Genomic DNA, 20,194 nt, shown 5'->3' with positions numbered 1-20,194 from the left:
TTGTGTGCAGGAACTGATTTAGCACTTGCTGGCTAGTGGCTTTGTTTGTGTTCTCAGGTGGCTTCATCTGTGTTTGTGTCTCTCCTGTATCAATTACAGACTCTACCAGGCCAAAACCCAGCCCTCATCTTTTAACTCTTTTTCCCCGAGTCCCGAGTCAGGGCTCTGCATGCTGTAGAGCTCAGTAAGATGCTTGCAAACCTCTACCGAACAACTTGGGCATCTTCCTAACTTTTTTTTTTCTTTTTTGATGGCTTCTAAAGATTGAAAGAAAAAGCTCCCTGGAGAGCTACGTCTCTGAGTTGCGGGGTTTACATATAAAGATAGAATAATGTGGAATTTCCTGTATAGATCTATTCTGCTTTCTGGATGTTCCTAACTGGCTTATGACAATGGACCACTTTTTCTTTAGCTCCAGAGAAAGAGACACATTGGGAATGACATCGTGGCCATCATCTTCCAAGAAGAAAACACACCATTTGTCCCCGATATGATTGCCTCCAACTTTTTACATGCGTACATTGTGGTGCAGGTTGAGAGCCCGGGCACAGAGACCACATCCTACAAGGTAAGGAGAAAGTCTCAGAGGACGTCCAGGCACCTCACCACACTTTGTGGATCCAATTCAGTGATATCAAGGAACACCAGTTCTCAATGGCTCCCCGGCCGTTCTCCAAAATGGCACTCCTAGTTTGGGTGTGATCAATTTCCCATGGTTCTCAGGTTTCTGGGATTTGGGAGCTCAACTCTTGGTGGAGAGCACCTTCTGAGGTCATCTCATCCACCTGGCTTCCTCCAGGCTCGATGACATCTAATTCCAGGGTTGAGAAGCCCAGGTGCCCCTGTTTGGAATCTCGTAATGCCATTCTCTAGGTCAGGGGTGTCCAAACTGCGGCCCGCGGGCCAACTGCGGTCCGTGATCCATTGTTAATTGGCCCGCAGCAAATTCCAAAAATATATTTAGTTTACTTAAATTATTTAGTTAAATAAACCAGGTGAGGCAATACGTACTTCACCTCGAGTGAGTGGCCCGGCTGTTTGTATGTTTTACCACATATGGCCCTTGGTAAAAAACGCTGAAAAAAGTTTGGACACCCCAGGTCTAGAGTAAGGCAGAGCCAGAGGAGAGCAAGAAAAAGTCGAGAGGACTGTCAGGAAGGGAAGAAAGGAAAGAAAGAAAATGAAGACATGTTTGTGGTGAGAAGCGTGGAGAGCGGGGCCCTGGTAGACCCAGGGCACTGGGTAGGCCCTCTGGTTTAGCTGTTCTGGAAGAAATGATTGATCTTAATTTGAAGACTCTTAGGGGTTGTGGGTCTCTCTGGGTCTCAGCCTCCTGACCTAGTAGTGGCTCAAAATCCTCACAAATGCACACGAGCCTGTCATCCTCAGCAGCCCTTACCCTGCCCGCTCCTGATGGCTGTATCACTAACCCTCTCCCCTCCTCTTCATGAGAAACCTCGGGGACAACAGCTTCTCTATATTACAGTGGTGCTGGGGGCGGGGGGCCTGGGACCCAGGGGAGATGGGCTGAGGCAGGGTTTTTAAGGTGGACGTTAGGTAGCCTTTGAACTCCCTGCAGATATGTATAGGGTGTTGCGTTTATGTGCTCCTTTGCATTTTCTGGGGAGCAAGGCCATAGCTCAGGTTCTCAGAGGGCTGCCTGCTCCCCAAAATGTTAAGAACCTCTGTTACAGGGAGAGGGAAAAAGAGCTTGTCCTTGCTAATGGGAAACCCTGGGGCCTGCAAATGTTTCTGATTTAATAACTTAGGTTAGTGCTGGTTCCTGGGCTTCAGGAAGCCACAGTACTTCATGGGCATCTTCAGGAAGGAGCAATTTTGCTTGAAGATTTTGGGAAATGATGTTACATATGTATCTAGCACAAAGCTAGATAGATATATTATTCATATCTGTAAAATTCATATCAACTTTAAATCCAAATATGAGATTTCAAAAAAACGAAACAACCCCCTCCCCACAAAACCCACACCTCTCTCCTGTTGAGATGATTCCTTTCCATGCCCATATACATATTCCCGCTTCTCTGTCATTATGCAGTTTTAGCTGAAAAGTTGGAGAAGCCATGATTTGGTCATTTCCTGGAGGGCTCCAGGATCGGCTGCTTTGACCAACAGGGCATTCCCTTCAAACAACTGCTGGATTTGTGGGTGGAAGCAAGTTTTATTCATGCAGTGCCTATTGTGTGCCAGGAGTGGAAGCGACATACAGAACCAGCACTCAGGGAAGGGACAGAAGAGCCAGTGAGTGCAGTTCAGCCACTGGGCCGCTCCAACAGCCAGCTGGTTCTTTTTAACAGCCAGTAGAGGCCGAGATAGGGTTTCCAGGCTGGAATTCCCGTTCGTTCTCAGGAATTTTTTTCGCTTTTCCATTCCCAAATCCCGAGAAAAGTTGGTCGGGAAATCGGGAAAATCGGCTCCTTGAACCCAGGTGGTTGGTAGTATCGGTCATCACTTTGTGGAAATGATTCATCGTGGAGAACATATCTCGGGATTCGGGAACAGGAAAGTGAAAACAATTCCTGAAAACGGGTGAGAGTTCCCGCCTGGAAACCCTAGGCAGAGAGCTACTGGATCAGGATCCCCAGAGGAAAGCTGTATGATCAGAGGGTCTCCCAGGCCCGGCCAGGCAGTCACGTACATATGTGTGGCTTGTCTCCTGGGCCTCTGCTGGCAAAATGGGGCCTCTTGCGGACGTTTAGTATTTGCTTTTAGTTTCTGATAGGAAATGGAGCTTAACTAACTGGCTTCTCCACTTTCCCAAGAGCTCAGTGGAGTGGGACGACAGAGAAAAATTAGAGATCCAAAAAACACCACCCCAGCACCAGCTTTGATGCTGGAAGCCTTTACTGAGTCTTCCCAGCCACAGTCCATGGTCTAGGGAAAATCACTGTCCTTAGGGAGGTGGTGAGAAGCAGAGACGTAAGGACCCACAGGCAGAGCCAGGCTGTCGCTGGGATGTGGGACCTTGTATTCTACCTGCCAGGAAAACATTGAGGTGGTCGGGCAAGACCTGTGATTGGGGGCAGGGATGGAGACAGACTTCCAAGGTGCTCCCCATAGCTGTGTCCCTCCACACCCCCAGCAACGCTCCAGGGGATGAGCAGATTGAGGAGGACCTGGTTAGATCTCTCAGGAGGTCCTGGGTGAAACGAGACCTTAGCTGACCCTTGCAGGCTTCTGGGCTATGGCAAAGGAGGGTGTGGTTTCCTCAGGGGCTAAGCAATGTCCCAGGCAGCACCCCCTGGAGAGGATGGGGTGGGAATGTGCAGAAAGGGGCCCCAGACTAAGAGGCTCCAGATAGGAGCCTGAAGTTCTTGTCCTGGGCCTGCCTCTGATTGCTGTGTGACCTTGGTCCAGTTCCTTCCCTCTCTGGGCTTCTGATTCTGTATGAAATGAGGAAGTAGGACTAGACAACCTCTGAGTTCCTTCCAGCCCTGACATGCTGCGGGAGAGGAAAGAGGGGGAATTGAGAAACAGGTGTGTGTGTGTGTGTGTGTGTGTGTGTGTGTGTGTGTGTGTGTGTGAGAGAGAGAGAGAGAGAGACAGAGAGAGACAGAGAGAGACAGAGACAGAGACAGATTAAGAAGTGGTTTGGGGGAACTCTAGTAATTCAGGTGTCCTTTATTGTGTGCAGATCAGTAGAGAAAGTAAAAAAAAAAAAAGCGCTGGTGACAATGGCTACCTCTTACCGGGTACTTGCTCCATGTCAGTAAAAACACAGTCTTCTTGAACCCTCACAAGTCCCTGGGTCGACTGGGCCTCTCAGGAGCCCTGTTTTACAGGAGGGAAATTGGGGCAGAGAGCGTAAGTCACTTAAGGCCTGAGGCCACAGAAGCATTGGCGCTGGAGTGCCCCCGTCCAGGTCTGTGCTCATCATCCCGGAGCGGTCAGGATAGGTGGGAACTTGGCTCCAAAGCTTGGGTGTGCATGAAATGTCACATCAGATTATTGTTCAGACACAAATTTTGTCCCCATCCTGCCAGGTTGGAAGGAAATTCCAGCTGAGCCATCACTAGGACTCCCTCCTCTCCCTGCCTGAGGTCACCCCGTCCCTGACCCATGAAGTCCTGCAGAGGTCTCAGGAATCTTATGTGCAGCAGACCACTGGGGAGGAGTCCTGGCTGTGTGGCCCTTCCCTCACTGGTGACCTGTTGTTTGAGCAACTCCATGGTTCTCGAAGGCTTCCAGGCCACAGTTGGGCATGGGTGGGGATCTCTAGTCTGGGGCTCTCTGAGGTTGCCCACCTCCTGGTGCAATCTTATTACTCACACTCCTCAAGCCTCCTTCTGCTTTCCACCTCGAAGAATCTCTTCCCCAGAGTCACCTCCTGCCTCTCTCCTAAGCCCTGCCCTAGCCCCTGCTGGGAGGCCCTTTCTGAATTTAGAAAACCGGAAGGTGGGGCTGTGTTGGGGCAGCTTCTGCTTTCAGCCCAGCAACCCAACCGTCCCCCAGAGGAGGGAACAACAAAGGCCCGGCACTTTGTTGGAAAGGGGTCAGGAGAGGGAACACAATGGGGACAGAAGATGAATGGCTGTCACAAGGAAGGATCCTGTCCTCTGCTTTTCTGATGTGGCTGCTGCAATGGGCTTGTCTGGCTGGGAGACCTGGGAGATTGAAAAGCATATATGAAGCCACTTACCCAGTCAGCACAGCCCATTCTAATGCAAGCCTGAGAATGAGAGAGTATTGAGATGGGAAGAGGGGAGAGCTGGGCCTGGCCTCTGGCCTCCTGCCAACCGGGCAGCCTCCCCCACTCTCTCCCCACCCCATTCTGGCTCTGAGGGTGGACTTCTTGACTTGTGCCATGGGTGCATTGTGGGTGGTGGTGGGGAACTGTGTTTGGCAGTTGGGACCAGCCAGAAATCATGGCAGGCAAACATACCCTGGATCCTGACTGTAAGCACTGCCGTTTGGGCCATTGAAGACAACCTTGAGCTTGGGGAGAGAAAGCCTTGAGCTTGGTATTGACCAGCGCTCTCCTGCTCCCTTCCTCTCCAGACCCGGGCAGGGCCTTTTTTTGGCCCGGCTCCGAGCTGCCTGCTCACCCATTGTGGCAGACTCTCAGCATCTGCCCTACTTCACAGGCCAGGGAGGCTGGCGGCGTGCCAGGGCCAGGCTCACGGCAGCGGCCGCCTGCCTGGGGAAGAGAGAGGGCAGCATCTCCAGAGAGGCCTGCAGCCTCATGGGCTGAGAGCAGGTGAAACCGGGGCACCTGCATGCAGAGGGGAGATGGAGGTGTGAGGTCATCCCAATCCTGGGAGACCCCACACAGAGCACCTGGCTGCTCTCCATGAGTTCATGCCTTGCCAGGCTGGCCAAGGCACATGCCCACCCAGAGCCTGGTACACCCCTCTGCAGCATACTTTGATGTCCCCCACCCCCAGCTCCCAGCCTGGGCCCTGTGCTCTGTTAGTTCAAGCCAGCCTGACTGACCCTGCCTGTGGGGTCAGGATTCCCAAACACTCGTCTGCCCACTGTATAGAAGCTCTCGGGAGTGTTTAACAGGTGGAGGCTCTTGGCGCCACCCCAGAGCTGCTGATTCAGTAGGTCTGGGGTGGAGCCCATACAATTGGTATTTATTGTTTAAACACTTACAGTGATCTAATGTTTCTGAAGGTCTTCCTCCTGCCCTCCTGGCCGCCTGTGGCCAGGTTTGGGGTCAGTGTTGTGGGGAGAACCCCGGAGCAGGGTCTGGATTCTCTGTTCATCTCTGTGGGTAAATCACCGGGTGCCTGGGGGACCGCTTCTCTGGGCATTTGTTTTCTCATCAGTGAAACAGGGCTAATCATTCTCACTCTGCCTGCTCTGTAGCCTTCCCCTCCCAATCCAATGAGGTAATGAGAAAAGGCCTCTTGGACGCTTGTGCTGCATTAGAATTAGGGTCCCAGGCTGCTCCCCAGCTCTGTCCAGTCATCTTGCCGGACTTGCTTCTGGCCTCCAGCATCGCAGAAGAGAGCATGTGGATGGCACAATGATGTCCAGCCCCACTGCTAGGAGCTCTGCCTTGCTGGTGATGGCTCACACAGCTTTGTATTCCGGCAAGGAGTGGAAGGAGAAGAGGAGCAGATCTGCTGTGGGAAGTGGGGCTCCCCCAGGGAGCATGTACAGTGCGTCATCATCACCCTTAGCTTGGGTGTCTTCCCTCCCGGCCCACACTGAGGCTCTGTTTCAGGTCTCAGTCACTGCACGGGAAGATGTGCCCACCTTTGGCCCACCTCTGCCGAGTCCCCCTGTTTTCCAGAAGGTAAGAAACTCTTCTTTCTGCTCTTCTCATATCCAAGACCCCAGGTTCCCATACCTCAGTGGCAGTAATTGGAGTGGGACTGAATCTGGGCTGGGAATATCAGGAGGACCATTGGCAGGGTTGGGGGTCTCTCCCCACCTTTCCTGCTGCCAGCCTGGCCTACCACAGGGCACTTGTCAGGGTGTTTGACTTTCTGCTAAAAGAAGCATTTTTATACTATGCTTCAGTCCCAGGCGCCTTGGGCAAAAATTGTGGATGTGGAGGGTTGATTTCCTGGGACACAGGGAAGTTGGTTTCCATGCTGGCATCTTAGCAGGTGGGCTTGGCTGGGCTAGACATGATCAAATGCCAGAAAGGACCTTTCAAGGGATCTCCCAGACTTTCTGTTCTGCCTACCCGTTACTGAGACTGGGAGCGTCCCGGGGCTTCTTGTCTGTTCCAGGGCCCGGAGTTCAGGGAATTCCTGCTCACCAAGCTCACCAATGCAGAGAACGCTTGCTGCAAGTCGGACAAGTTTGCGAAGCTAGAGGTGAGAGCGGGTTTTCTGACGGTCTTCCTCCTGCCCTCCTGGCCACCTGTTAGCCAGCCTCTGTTGGAGGGCTGTTCAAGGGGAGGCGGTGAGCACCGTCTTTGCCTCTGTAAGCCTTCAGCCCTGTGTTGATTTTGGAACTTTGTCTTCTTGTGGAAGCTAAATCCAAACTTCAGATCTAGTCCACCATTCACCAATCATTTATTGAGCATCTACCATGTACCAGGCTCTGTTCTGTTACCTGGGAAATGGGCATAAATGAGATTCTGTTTCTGCCCTTACAGAGCTCACAGGCAGGTGGGAGGGGCCATTACTAAAGAGACAGGTGTGGTACAGAGTGCCAGCCCTGGGCCAGCACAGGGCTGTGACTCAGGATGGTGACTGCCTCTGCCTATGGTGGACTGGGATGTGTTCATGGAAGGCTGCTTGGAGCAGGTGGCCTGTGAGCTGCTGAGCCTTTTTCCAGGAGAAAAAAGTAGGGAGGGTTATGCCAGGCATGGAAAACACAATGAGCAAAGAACCAGAGCATGACTTCATGAAGGAGCTCCAGAGGGTTTGATATGGCCTGAGAGAAGGGCTCATGTGGGGGATGGAATGGGGGGCGATTCAGTTGGAGACATTGGTTCAGTCAGATCAATAGCGCTTTGAGCAAGAGGTGGTGGGGCCCTGATAAAGTACTTAGGCAAGAGATTGATGACAGCTTGCTTCTACGGGGCATAGAAGGAAATGATTTGGGGTCAGTCGGGAAGACTTGATGGATTTCTGGATATAATGGTGGGGCCAACTGGAATTGTGGGGCGGCTCTTAGGCCTCAGCTTGGGCTCTTTGCTGACATGGGCACCGGTGGGAGATGAGCTCGGTCAGGACCTGCTGATACGGAGGAGCCTGCAAAGGCTGGGTTGTTGGTCTGGGTGAATGGCGCCCCCTGGAGGTCGTACACGGCTCTGGACAAACATCTGGATGGAGCGGAGCAATGGGCAGTTGGGTGCATGGATATGGAGCTTGGGGCAGAGATCTGGGAGTCAGCAGGGGTGGAGCAGGGAGGGTGGGATGGCCCAGGGAGAAGGGGCAGGGGGAAGAGAGCAGAGGGGTGGGCACGGAGCTGTAGTGTTAACCGCAGCATGTGTGAGCATGGAGCCCAGTCTGTCCTTAGGTCACACCATCACCCGGATGCAGTTGACTAGAATAGCAGCCCTCTGGCTAGATGTCTGGAGCCCCCAGACACATCTCTGCCCTCAGTGCCAACTCCACAGACCCTACCTTCTTCCCTTCCAGGACCGGACGAGGGCCGCCCTCCTAGACAATCTTCACGACGAGCTCCATGCCCATACACAGGCCATGCTGGGACTGGGTCCAGAAGAGGACAAGTTTGAAAATGGGGGCCACGGAGGATTCCTGGAGTCTTTTAAGGTACGGCAAAAGAGTGGCTGAGGATTGTTGTGGCAGGGAGGTGTGGGACAGACAAGGGCAGAGGTCTAAGGTCTGCAGAGCCCAAGTGCCAGCCAGAGGTAGCAGGACCAGCAGGGGCACCACAGGAGTTTGCAGAGGCAGGCATCAGGAAATGTGAGTGGTCGGAGCAGCCAACAGCGTCTGCTGCGTCCTCCTCATCCTTCCTCAATCTGGATTGTCTCCTCCTGGCTGGGAGTCTGATGAGTAGGGACAGGGACAGAGTTAGCAGCAGGAGAGGAGCCAGTGCAAACCACGAATATTATTGCTTCCATCTGCCTCCTTTGCGGTCAGAGCCCAGGGCAGGATGGGCTCCTGCCAGGATGGGCAGGAGCAAGAACACGAATCTTAGGGGTCTTTAGCAGCCAGTGTGGGGTACTGCAAGGATTCTTCCCAGCTGGCAGGGTACTGGAGGACCTGGTCAGGGTCACTGGGATGGAGTTAGAGTAAATCCCTGTGGACTTTGCAAAGGGAAGAGCTTTCTAACCAGAATGAGCTGCTAAAAGAAGTAGCGCTCTCCCTGTCCCTGGAAGTATTCAGGTGGAGCTTGGACAGCTGGCATGGCGTAAAGAAGAGTCATCGTCATATGCTTGTGAAGTGCTTGTTGGTCCACACAGCACTTGCACCCAGCATCCGATCTGAGCCTGGCTGTTACCCTGTGCAGTTGGCAGAACGGGTCTTATTATTTCCTCTCACACACAAGGGGACAGGATGAGAGGCTGCGGGAGTGCTCAAAGCCATACACCTGCTGAGAGGTAGAGTCTTGTTTCATACTCAGGTTTTCTGGTTCTTAGGTCAGTGTTCTGCTGAATTGCCCATTGCAGAGTGATGGGTAAAGCGACAGTGTGTGGGGTTAGGGTTTAACCTGCCTTTATTAGAATGCCAGCTTTGGGATCCTGGGCATGGTCTTTACAGTCCCTGGGCCACAGTGTTTTCGTCAACAGCAAAGGAATGATAAATAGGACCTCTGTGATGGAGTCGTTGGGAGAATTCATTGAAATAAAGTCTGGAAAGGTTCACAAGGACTGGAATACAGTAAGTGCTCAGTGAAAGTGTGAGCTGTTATTATCCTGGAAAGAGAAAGCTTACCACACATCATCCTGTCTAAAGCCTCACAGCTGCCCTCTGTGCCCTGTGGGGAAGGCTATTATTAAGGGCATAATTATTTTGGTATCATAATTCATACCCAATTTTAATAATTATAAGCATAATTTTACATGTGAGGCAACTAAGACTCAAAGAGACAAAATATTTGTCCCAAGTCACCTAGCAAACACGGGAGTTACATCTGGGTCTGCCGGATTCCAAAGCCTGTGTTCCCAATGGCTACAGGATACTGCCTCAGTTAAGACTCCACCCATGCGAGCCTGACCTGGGCAAGCCTGGGGTTCATCCCTTACATCCGGGCTGGACCGCAGAGAGCAGGGCAGGCCTCTGCTGGCCCTCATCGTGGCCAGCTGCTGAGATTCCTCACAAGGGCGTGGGTAGGAGCCAAGCTGCTTGTCCAGGCTGGTGGGAGATTCCTGGGACATCTGTTTCAGTCCTGACGGACAGTGGCAGCCAGCATGAAATAGGAGAAACTGGGAGACTAAGAGGAAAGGGGAACGAGGGGAGAAGAGAAACGGAGTAGGGAGCGAGCCAGGTAGGGTAGCCTAGCTGAGAGGGGTGAATGTGAGACCTGGTAAATACGAAAACCTTCATAGGCTCCGCCCCATATCAGATCAAGTGTATCAGATACTCCCACATCCCACAGTAAATGTAATTTATATATGACTTCAGCTGCAGTTGACTAGCGAGCATAATGTTATGTTTTGCAGCCATTTAATGAGGCGTTTGTTGCTTTCAGTTTTGTTGGTTTCTTTCTGTATTTTGAAGTTAACGATTGTTTTTCCAGGTTTGAAATATTTTTATAACCTAGAAAAGCTTGTCGGCTGAGGACACTCTGCCCACAGTGCCCAGTGGATTAAATGTCCCGGCAGCTGCATGCAGGTTGCGGGTGTAAAGGAGAGTGGCCGGAGGCTATTTTGTCAGTCCCCCGCCTCTGGCAGGGGCAGCTTTTGATCTCGGTTGGACTCCAGCAGGTCTGACTAAAGGGGTTTCCAAGAGAGGGAGATGCCTCAAAACTTCATCTTTACTTGTCTTTGATCCAATAATCCAGGGAATTTTTCTTTTCCACCTTACATGCTGAATATAGACTCGCATCTGCACTCTGCTTCCATGCCTGTGTCCCAGGTGGCCCGGGGGGTGAGAGAGGGGGCTCTCACAGTTGGTCAGCTGCACAGAGCAGCTTTTCTGCCCTCCCTGCTGGGGCACACAAGCTCTTTTGCCCTGTCCCTTCCATTAATGTCCTCACATCGCCCAAGCTTTGGAGGCCGGTGCTGGCACCAGGCCAGGCGCTGCAGCCTGCCGCATCTAGGGCCTGGGGGATTCTGATGTGTGGGCCAAGCCTGCGGCCAGGCCTGTGGTCCGTCTCAGCTCAGGAAACTGTCGCTGGTTTGGGTATTTCTTCCTGGGTGCTTCGGCCGGTGCTATGGTGTCAGAATTGTTGGCATTCCTTAGTGCGTTCCTCACCCAGACCTCTGTGAGATCCCCCTTGTAAGACGTGGTGCATGGAATGGTCCTAGGAAGACAAGTTGCATGTTTTATTTCCTTCCTGTCAAAGTTCTCCTCTCACAGGCACATGGAAACATAACTGAGAATTCCCAGGGCTAGAAGCGATCTCAGCCATCCACCCCCTGCTTCTTGTGACTGTTCTTCCCCACCCTGCAGTGCAGTGACCCTTCGGCCCTCTCTGGAGAAGCAGAACTGTCACTCTCCTAGGCTGTGCTCCTGGCACCTCACACCACTTAGAATAGCTCTTCTTCACATCTCTCTTCGGCTCCACTGGCTGTCATTGCAGCGTTTCTTCCATGAGAGAACAGTTGGTTTACGGACGTCTAGACCTACTTCTCAAACTGAGATGCTTGGAGATATTTTCAGGAATCTGCCAGTTCTACAGACACTTTGAAATTTTGCATTTTCACTTAGCTGAAAATATAAAAAAATATATTTCCAATTATAGAGACCGAACTTTTACAGTGAAACTCACCACTGAAGGACATGAATAAATAAGTAGGTATGTTGCAAATGCAGCCACAGGACCACTGGTGTTGGGAGTCTGTGGACATGTTCTTGGAGTCTTGCAAGAATATTTTTCTTTATAAAGGAATTGTACATTATTCACCTTTGAAAAATATTGATCTCCAGACTATTGTTCTTCAATGCCATTCTCAGCCACTGCCAGCTGTTGAAGTTTCTGTTGGTCCCCAGTGAAATGAAAAGAAAAAGTGACGCTACTTGACGTACCACATATGTCCATAAAGCACAGAAGCCACATTTTGAGAAACCCCGAGCTAGCCCCACAGACTTCCTCATGCAGAAGGGGGAATGGAAGACCAGGGAGGAGAAGGCCACCCAGGGGCCCCAGAACTGGGACCATCCAAAGCAGGGAGTTGTCAGGTGAATTTCTCCCAGGCTTTGAGGGCCACTACTAGTGAACTCACTGGTCTGATCTGACCCCTAGTGGCAGGAGAGGAGCGCCAGGCTTCCTATATTCTCAGGAAAGTACCGGCAGGCTGGAGCAGCTCATGGATTGGAGCTCTGGACTATCTGAGTGGAGATGTGGAGGGATAGTTCCTTCTCCCGTCAGCCTCTGTCCTTTATTTGTGCTGCTAGTGGGACAGAAGACCCTGTTCTGGACCTCAGAGTACTTCCTTATGAGGCCAGGGCGGTGGGCAAGGAATTTCATCTTTCTCTCCAAGGGCTCCTGCCTTGGTTGGCACATCCCCCTCAGTGGTCATCCCTGTGCATTTGGTCCCTTATGTTGAGTTTGTTAAATGGAAACAACTCACAAAAGCCATTTGTAAGGAAGCGAGGTTTGTGGCTGGCCCAGAGGAAACGTGTTCCCTCCGTGATGCTAAGTGGTGTTTGTATTCCCGGCTGAAATGAAGTGACATAAACAGATAATGAGAAAGTGATCCCATCCCTTTTTTCTCATTCCCCTAAAAGAGAACTTGCTCAAAAGTAAGCTATGATGTGTGCTGAGGGCTGGGAAATCGTGGTGACTGAGGATGGGTACAGAACTGGAAATGATTAGCTGGGAGGAAAGCAGACGCAGGATAGCCAGGGACAGTTGTGTGAAACATGGAATAAACTGGTCTAAAATTCCATGGTTTAGAAATGGTAAGATTTCAGCTCGATGCGCAGCAGAACTTTCCAAGGGTCAGGCTGTCCACCCCTGGAACAGGCAACCTTGAAAGTAGTGAGCAGCCGGTCCCTGAGAGGAGGGTGGATGAAATGTGGCCCCGATGTCCAAAGGGCTGAGTAGGAGAGGGGCCAGATCGTCCCTGGAGACCTCTCGATGACCATACAAAGGCTGCATGTGCCTGTCCTTTTCTCTCCTGCCTCCCTCTTTCCGTATCACTGCCCTCTGTTCTCTTCTTCACCTTGTACCCGTCTCTTCTGCCCAGCGTGAGAAGGCTAGTGTTTCCAGCTCTGCATCAGAGTGAAGCATGAAATACTTTAGACCATGTCACTGGATGATTCCGTCTGAAAGGAGCATTATTTAGATCTCTCCCTCGCGCTCTCTCCCTCCCTTTTCCCCTCCCTCTCTCCCTCCCTCCCTAAGAACTGGGAAGGAGAGTTAACGTTGAGCGAGCAGGTATCATGTCATGTATTTGGCACACAGCATTGTCATCCTCACACAGGGACTGTCACCACGCTGCAGACGAGAAGACTGTGTCTTAGAGAGGTTCACACACCATGCTGGGAAGACAAGACTCAAATCCCTTCCTGTTTGCTTTGAGCAGCAGACGGCCACCCTGTCCATCCCTGGGATTCCCCGTCAGCCTATTATCTCCTCAAATTTATCTCACTTCCTCAGCAGCACCAAGGGCATTTGAGAAGATCCTTCCCTGACATCAATCTTGCAGATGTTTTTTGAGGGGAAGCCAACCACCTGGTTTCTAATCACCCTTAGTCCATCTACCTGTTGAATTATATACGTTCACTCTGGACCACTTTTTGGGATGCTGGGGCCCCTTCATCTGGAGCCCAGGGTCCTGGATTTGGGTCCTGGCTCCTCTCTTACCTGCAGGGTGACCTTGGGCAATGATTTACCTTTCAGGACCATTTCTATCAGTGCCTGTCCTCTCTGCGTCGTAGAGTTGTAAGGACTCAATGAGTTCATGTGTGTGAAGCTCAGCAGACCAGATACCATCACACAGGGCTGATTCTTCACATCGAACCTTTTCTGGACATGGATGGTGAAGAATCCATCAGAACATAAATGATTAATTGACATGTCATAGTTGATGACCGGAGTGGTGGTGGCACACAAGAGGGTGCCAACAGAATGTCATGATGCTGAGCTGATGGAGCACTTGACTCATTTATGGAAACTGGCTGTTTATCCAAGGACACCTCAGAGTGGCACCACACCTTTCCTGCCCTCAGTTTTCCAAAGGGCACATGACTTAATGAGCTTTGAGCAGTGGAATGCATAGAAGGTGCTGGCTGTTTTAACACATGTTGTAGGAAACTGTTGCTAGGCGACCGTTCTGTGGTCTAGAAAGGGAGAGAGATTTGACGTCCCTCCAGGGGGCGTCTTTGACTCAGACAGCAGAGGCTAGATGACATCAGGGGTGCGAGGCTGGTGGGCTCAATGCCTCATTCAAGAGGAGCTGGTCTTCACGGTGGTCATATTTACAAATGGTCCTCTTTCCTGAACCAGCTTTCCACGTCAGGATAGAAAGGCAGGCAGAATGTGGGCCTTGACCATTCCTGCACTTGGAGAATTCCTGACCTTGGGGAGAGCTCCCCAGGGCGTCTGCTATTTGGGTTGGGAGTAGCATTCCTGCTGATTTCTTGGGACTGACTGTCTTGCTGTAGACCAAGCTCTTCCCTTCATGCTGCAAGGGAGGGAAGGGGGTTCATTCTTCCACACAAGACTATCTATATGTTGGCACATGGAGTGAGTAAGCCGACGTGTTTGTACGGGTGTGGGTTGAACCCGCTGAGGATGGGAGCAGCGTCCACACATTTGTCTTCCTGTGTCAGTTTCCTGAAGCCGAGGTTCCGAGTCCACCCTACCTCAAATGCCTCACACAATAAGGCAAATCCATTAACTCACTTAACGAAAAGGCCCGATGTGGCTCAGGGCTCAGCGTGGTCATCAGGATCCAGATTCCTTCCCTTTTCCCCTCTGCCATCGCCAGCTTGTCAGCTTTGTCTCAAGCTTGACCCCTCATGACCCAACGTGGCTGCTGTGGTTCCAGGGACAGATAGAGATCACATCTCTTTTAGGAATTATTAAGGAAACCTTTCCCCAGAGCCCCTAGCAGATGTCCCCTCATGTTCCATTGGCAAGAGGATGGGTTATGGGACTGCTCTAGACAGGTCAGAATTTACTCCTAGAAGAGGGGACATTGGACCGAACAGTGAGTGGTTCTCCAGCAAGGAACGTGGCCTAGATGGTACTTGCACGTGAGCAAGTATCGATATGTGCATGCACGAGTCTGCACGTGCCTCTGAGGCCGTGGGGGCCCTGGACAGCTCCTGAATGCAGAGGGAGGACCCCCACGGACCCTGCATCTTTTCGCATTGACCCAATTTTAGGAATGTGTCTTGTTTCCCCTGCTGACTTGTGCACTCCTTGGAGGCAGGGTCCATGTCTCACACTTCTTTACACTCCTCCTAGAATTCTCCTTGTTCCCGGCACAGTACTGGGCACACAAGAAGCACGTGACAAATGCTTGTTATTAACAATAAGAGTAGCCACTCTTACTGGGTATTTATGATATGCCAGGCTCTCTGCTAAGAGCTTCATATGCCTGGCTGCCTGGCTGTACTATTGAGTGACTGAATGAATGATTAAAAAGAAATGATGTGGGGTTTGGAGACTACTGGAGAGAAACCTCCCGTCCTAGAACCCTCGTGCCATCTTTGAAGGCCTCCAGAACCAGGGAGCATCACGTTCGTGGTAGGTGGAATTCCCCAGGACTTGACTTATCAGGAAATCCTCCCTTGAGTTGAGCTGAGATCTGTCTGCCTCACTGTAACCCTCCCGTCGGGTCAGGTTCAGAGGAATTAAGGCCTGAAGAGAGGTCTGAGGCGAGCGACCATCCCATCCCAGGTCAGTCCCTGCCGTGGGCTCACCAGTCTTCATTTTAGCTGTTATTCTCATTGTTGCATGCACTGACCATCCTAGTTTCCCCTCCTGGGTACTTCACTGTTTGCCGATGTGCCCTTTGCTGTTGGTGGCCCTAAATGGACACAGGGCTCTGTGTGGCCTGGGCAGCTCTGGGCCGTCCGAGATCGCGGACGTGCAAGTCTGAGCGTGCATGTCCTGTTTGGGCAGCTGCCCTGTTTGGGCAGGCTCGTATGGACGACATTTTAGCCCCTGCGGGTGTGACTGGTGGCTCAGGGCACAGTGAGAAAGAGCTCCTCTCATGGTTCCCCAGTAGCAAACATATTCCAAGTTATACAAGGCACATTTTGGGGTGACAACAGAAGGGATACCCAGTGTTTAAATACAGAGGGATTCTTAGCTTTCTGCCAACAAAACAAAACAAAACAATCCCCATCAAACTGGGGTCAGGCACTTGTGTCTAATCCGCCTGCGATCCTGCTTGGCTCATGTCATTTCCAGTTTACACATGAGGAAGCTTCATCTCGGAGAGGTTGGTAACTAGACCGGGGCCGCACAGGTTAGGTGAGCTGTCTAAGCCTCACTTTCCTTCCCTGTAAAATGGGCTAACAGCCTTTGTCCACCTTGCCGGGGAGCTGGGGCACTGACCCCGCAGACTCTCCCTGGCCTGTGTCCTCTCTAGCCTCTGCCAGCAAAGAGCCACCTGTGCCCATAGCATGTAAAAATCTTGTGCATACTGTAGTGATTAGTGTAGGGCCACCAAGGGGAGAGAGAGAGAGAGAGAGAGAGAGAAAACGTGAGCATGCACACGTGTTGAGGGCTGTGTCTGCACACCCAGCCAAGGGGGTGGGGTCATTGGACAGGCCTGGCTCCAGCTCTCAGGCCCCTGTCACCTGCTGTCCCCACAGAGGGCCATTCGCGTGCGCAGCCACTCCATGGAGACCATGGTGAGCAGCCAGAAGAAGCCTCACAGCGGGGGCCTACCTGGAAGCCTCAGCGGGGGCATCTCCCACAACAGCACGGAGGTCACCAAGACCACCTTCTCGGTGAGTGCCCACAGATACTGGGGTCCCCAGGCCTCTGTGGGGGAGGGGTGTGCTCACCCAGCCTTGGGCCAGGCGATCAGAACAGGGTGAGCTATATGACAGAGGAAAACTAAGGCTGCATGAGGGTGACCCCAGGCCCTGCTCTCTGAAGTGGAGCCTCCATTCCAGGCAGCACCTGGGACCGGCCCAGACTAGAAGCCCTCAGTTGTCCTGTTCTCTGGGTTTCCTTGACAACTGGGTCTTCCCCTTGGGGCCAACCCTGTGAAATGGTCCTGGGGTGTGTTTCTCTGCCCAGCAGCTTGGGACCCATGACTGTGAGATGGGTGTCCTTGCTTTGTTATTATTAGTGATAACAGTAGCCGTTCCTGAATGCTGTGTGCTTGGCACTGAGCTAAGTAATGCCTGCACATTATCTCATCCGATCCCCATAACAGCTGTCTAAGGTAGGTACTGATGTGTTCTCCACTTTACATTTGATGAGAAGGAGGCTAAGAGGGGTTAAGGAACTTGCTACAGGTCACCTGGCTAAACTGAAGAGCTGGGATTTGGTTGCGCTGATCTCAAGGCTTCGCCCTTAGTTACTTAGTTACTTAGTATCCTTCAAGGAACGAGCCTGGCATGTCTATGGGTTTGGGTCTGGTCAGCTTGCACCAGGGCCGGGCCGGGTGAAAGAGCCACATAATTGGGCCTTTTATAAAGCAAAGTGGCTTTGAATTCGTGTAGGTTAGGGTTTTCTTCTTTTTCTTTCTTTCTTTAAAATAGCACAATACCCACCATGATACTAATGATTAGTATTGTAAATCATCTTGCATAATTCATGTAATTTACCAGATATTTTCATTGCTCTTATCTTGTTGCTCCCAGAAGGTCTGTGAAGTGAGCAGGGCAGGGCAATTATCTCCACTCTGTGGATGAGGAGAAAGGCCCAGGGAGTTTTGCCACTAGCCTAGGGTTGCACAGCACGTGAATGGCAGAAGTTGGGGCCTGGGTTAGAGATCTGGCAGGATCTGAAGATTGGCGGCAGGCTCCCATCTGCCCCGCTCAGTCTCCCACCCCTCCCTCTGCCTCCGCGTGTGGCTGAAGCAGAACCTCATTCTTGGCAGCCTCCCCCTGCCTGTGGGTGCGCGTGGACCTGGCTCGGCTGCTCTCCTTCTGTCTTGTTATAGTGACACCCGGCGTGGACCCCTTTATTTGCAAGGAGTGGATGGAGAGTCAGGGGTGCTGGGTTCTTGTGCTCATCCTGCTGGTGGTTTGCTGTGACCTTGGCCAAATCCCCTCCACTCCTTAGTTTCCTTACCGGTAAAGCCAGAGGTTGAACCAGGTCATGCTAGGGCTCTCTCAGCTTTGTGGTTCTCCACCTGTCCTTCTCAAAATGTGGGGCTCTCCTTAGAGTGGTCCTGACCCCATGCTCCTCCAAGGATTCTGGACTTCAGTGGATTGTGACCCGGGGCCATAGCATCTGGCTTAAGAATACAGGAAAATGGGCTGTAAGTGGCTTGAGCCTCGGGTCTCAGCTCCTGTTACACAGATCCCAACCTTACTGGCTGTCTTGCTATTTCCTGGGACCTTTTCCAGGCCACTTAGAAGGTTGCAGGGGCTGTTTGTAGACAAGAAAGGGGATGATGAGAAGGAGATCTGGGTTTGTGGTGTGAACGCTCATTTTGGTGATTTCCTTGGCAGCCTCCAGTCGCAACAGCGAAGAACCAGTCACGGAGCCCCATCAAGCGACGGTCGGGGCTCTTCCCCCGTCTGCACACGGGCTCTGAAGGCCAAGGGGACAGCCGGGCACGATGGTAACTGTCCAGCGTGGGGTTCGTCAGTTTCCTCCACCACAAAAGCTGTAGGATGGGCACTTCGGGGAGGGCTTTGCGCAGCTTCCGGAGATGGCTTCCTTCTAACCTGACCCCCACCTCAGGCCTCTGTTTCTCACTCAGCTCTTTATCCACCAAGGGAAAGCTTGTATGTCCCCTCTTATGGAAGCCTTCCCTGATTCTGCCAGGCGGAGTTAATTGAACTTTCTTCCTTTGGGTTTCTAGAATGTTTTTGTGTTTGTTTGTTGTTGTTGTTGTTGTTTAGCAATACTTGTATCATACTTCACCTGTTCTTGTTGTCGTTCTGACTCTTCAACCAGTGAGCCCATTTGTTGTTTAATTCAGCAAGCAGCATTTCTTGAGCGTCTGCCATGTGATGGGCTCAGTGCTCAGACAAGAGCTACAGAAGACACAAACCTGCCTTCCAGAAGCTTATGGTCATGTGAGGGAAAGGAAGGCACTGAGGTTGACTTCCCAGTTTCCAACCTGTGTGCCTATAGCCCTGGATGGGGGCACCAGTCCCTGAGCTTGGGCATGCAGGATGAGGGGCAGGTTTTTGGAAGAGGATAAAAAGCTCTGTTTGGAGTGTGGACGTGTGAGTGAGTCCTGTGGGTCACTCAGTAGAGAAGCCCCGAATTCTGAGTGGTCAGAATTGTAGGTCTTGAGCTTAGGAGAGAGACCTTGATTGGAGAAGGAGAGATGGGAGTCACAGGGGTGGAGATGGTGGGTAAAGACAGGTCAGTGAGTACAACCACCCAGGGGTGTGTGCAGAATGCCTGGGGAACACCAGCATTTAAGGGCATGTGGAGAAAGGAAGAGCCAGTGAAGAAGCCTGGGAAGGAAGGAGAGCAAGGAGGGGGAGAGCTTGGAGAGGGGACATTCCAGGTGGGAGGGTCAGACATGCAGAGAAGTCCAGCACAATGACCTGAACCCCTGCTTGGGTTGATAATTAGGAAGTCATTAGCGACCTCGTTAAAAGGGCATGGAGGTACTTCATGCCTCTAGGATGACGGTAATCAAAAGGACAGATAACAACAAGTGTTGGCAAGGATGTGGAGAAACTGGAACCCTCATGCATTGTTGGTAGGAATGTAAGCTAGTGCAGCCCCTTCGGAAAACAGTCTGGCAGTTCCTCAGAGGGTTAAACATGGAGTTACCACACGACCCAGCAGTTCCACTCCTGTACATCCAAGAGAAAGAACACGTATGTCTGCATAAAAACTAGCATACAGATGTTCATAGCAGCATTATTCATAATAACCCAAAGTGGAAATGATCCAAATGGCCATCACTCGATGAATGGGTAAATAAAATGTGGTATATTCATAAAATGGAATGCTATCTTGCAATAGAAAGGAGTGGCGTACTGATATATGCTACAGCATAAATGAATCTTTAGAGCACTGCTGAGTGAAAGAAGCCACTCATGAAAAGACTACACCATGTTGTATGATTCCATTTATATGAAAGTCCAAAGTAGGCAAATCCAGAGAGATAGAAAGTATATTAGTGGTTGCCAGGGGCCGGGAGAGGGAGGATTCGGGAGTGATTGTGAATGGGTCTGGGGTTTCTTTTAGGGAGGATAAAAATGTTCTAAAATTAGATTGTGGTGATGGTTATGAATATACTAAAACCCACTGAATTGTACATTTAAATGGGTGAATGGTATGTGGCTTATATTTCCAGAAAGCTGTTAAAAGATAAAAGTGCCTTGAGGACAGGACCATTATGTGCCCAACAGTGGGGTTTGGGTGGAATGGAGGTTCTGGTGGCCGTGCTCTGACAAGGGGTGCTGTGACACCACAGGCCTCCACGGTACTGAGAGCTGATAGGGGCTTTGTCTCAGGCCTGGGGGTGAGGTGGGAGTTGGAGACCGGCCCCCTGGCCTCATTCCTCTTCATCCTCATTTCCTCA

At 51.5% G+C, this 20,194-nt stretch overlaps 1 protein-coding gene across 8 annotated transcripts in view; it reads left to right on the top strand.

The window, feature by feature from the left end:
• RAP1GAP2 (RAP1 GTPase activating protein 2) overlaps nt 1-20,194 on the top strand; it is a 211,920-nt gene that overhangs the window by 181,866 nt on the left and 9,860 nt on the right. For all 8 annotated transcript variants that reach the window (XR_013991821.1, XM_081027059.1, XM_081027062.1 and 5 more), the window contains 6 exons: nt 413-568; nt 6,191-6,262; nt 6,705-6,791; nt 8,067-8,201; nt 16,332-16,469; nt 18,150-18,262. Coding sequence is in view for 7 of the 8 variants with exons in the window: in XM_081027059.1 (XP_080883185.1) it covers nt 413-568; nt 6,191-6,262; nt 6,705-6,791; nt 8,067-8,201; nt 16,332-16,469; nt 18,150-18,262 (701 nt within the window). In the remaining variant the exon portion in view is untranslated. The remainder of the gene's footprint in view (nt 1-412; nt 569-6,190; nt 6,263-6,704; nt 6,792-8,066; nt 8,202-16,331; nt 16,470-18,149; nt 18,263-20,194) is intronic.

Source organism: Rhinolophus hipposideros (genome assembly GCF_964194185.1).
Source record: "Rhinolophus hipposideros genome assembly, chromosome: 20".
Taxonomy (NCBI): Eukaryota; Metazoa; Chordata; class Mammalia; order Chiroptera; family Rhinolophidae; genus Rhinolophus; species Rhinolophus hipposideros.
Note: the sequence above shows the minus strand (reverse complement) of the source record. Positions and strands in the feature narration are given on the sequence as shown.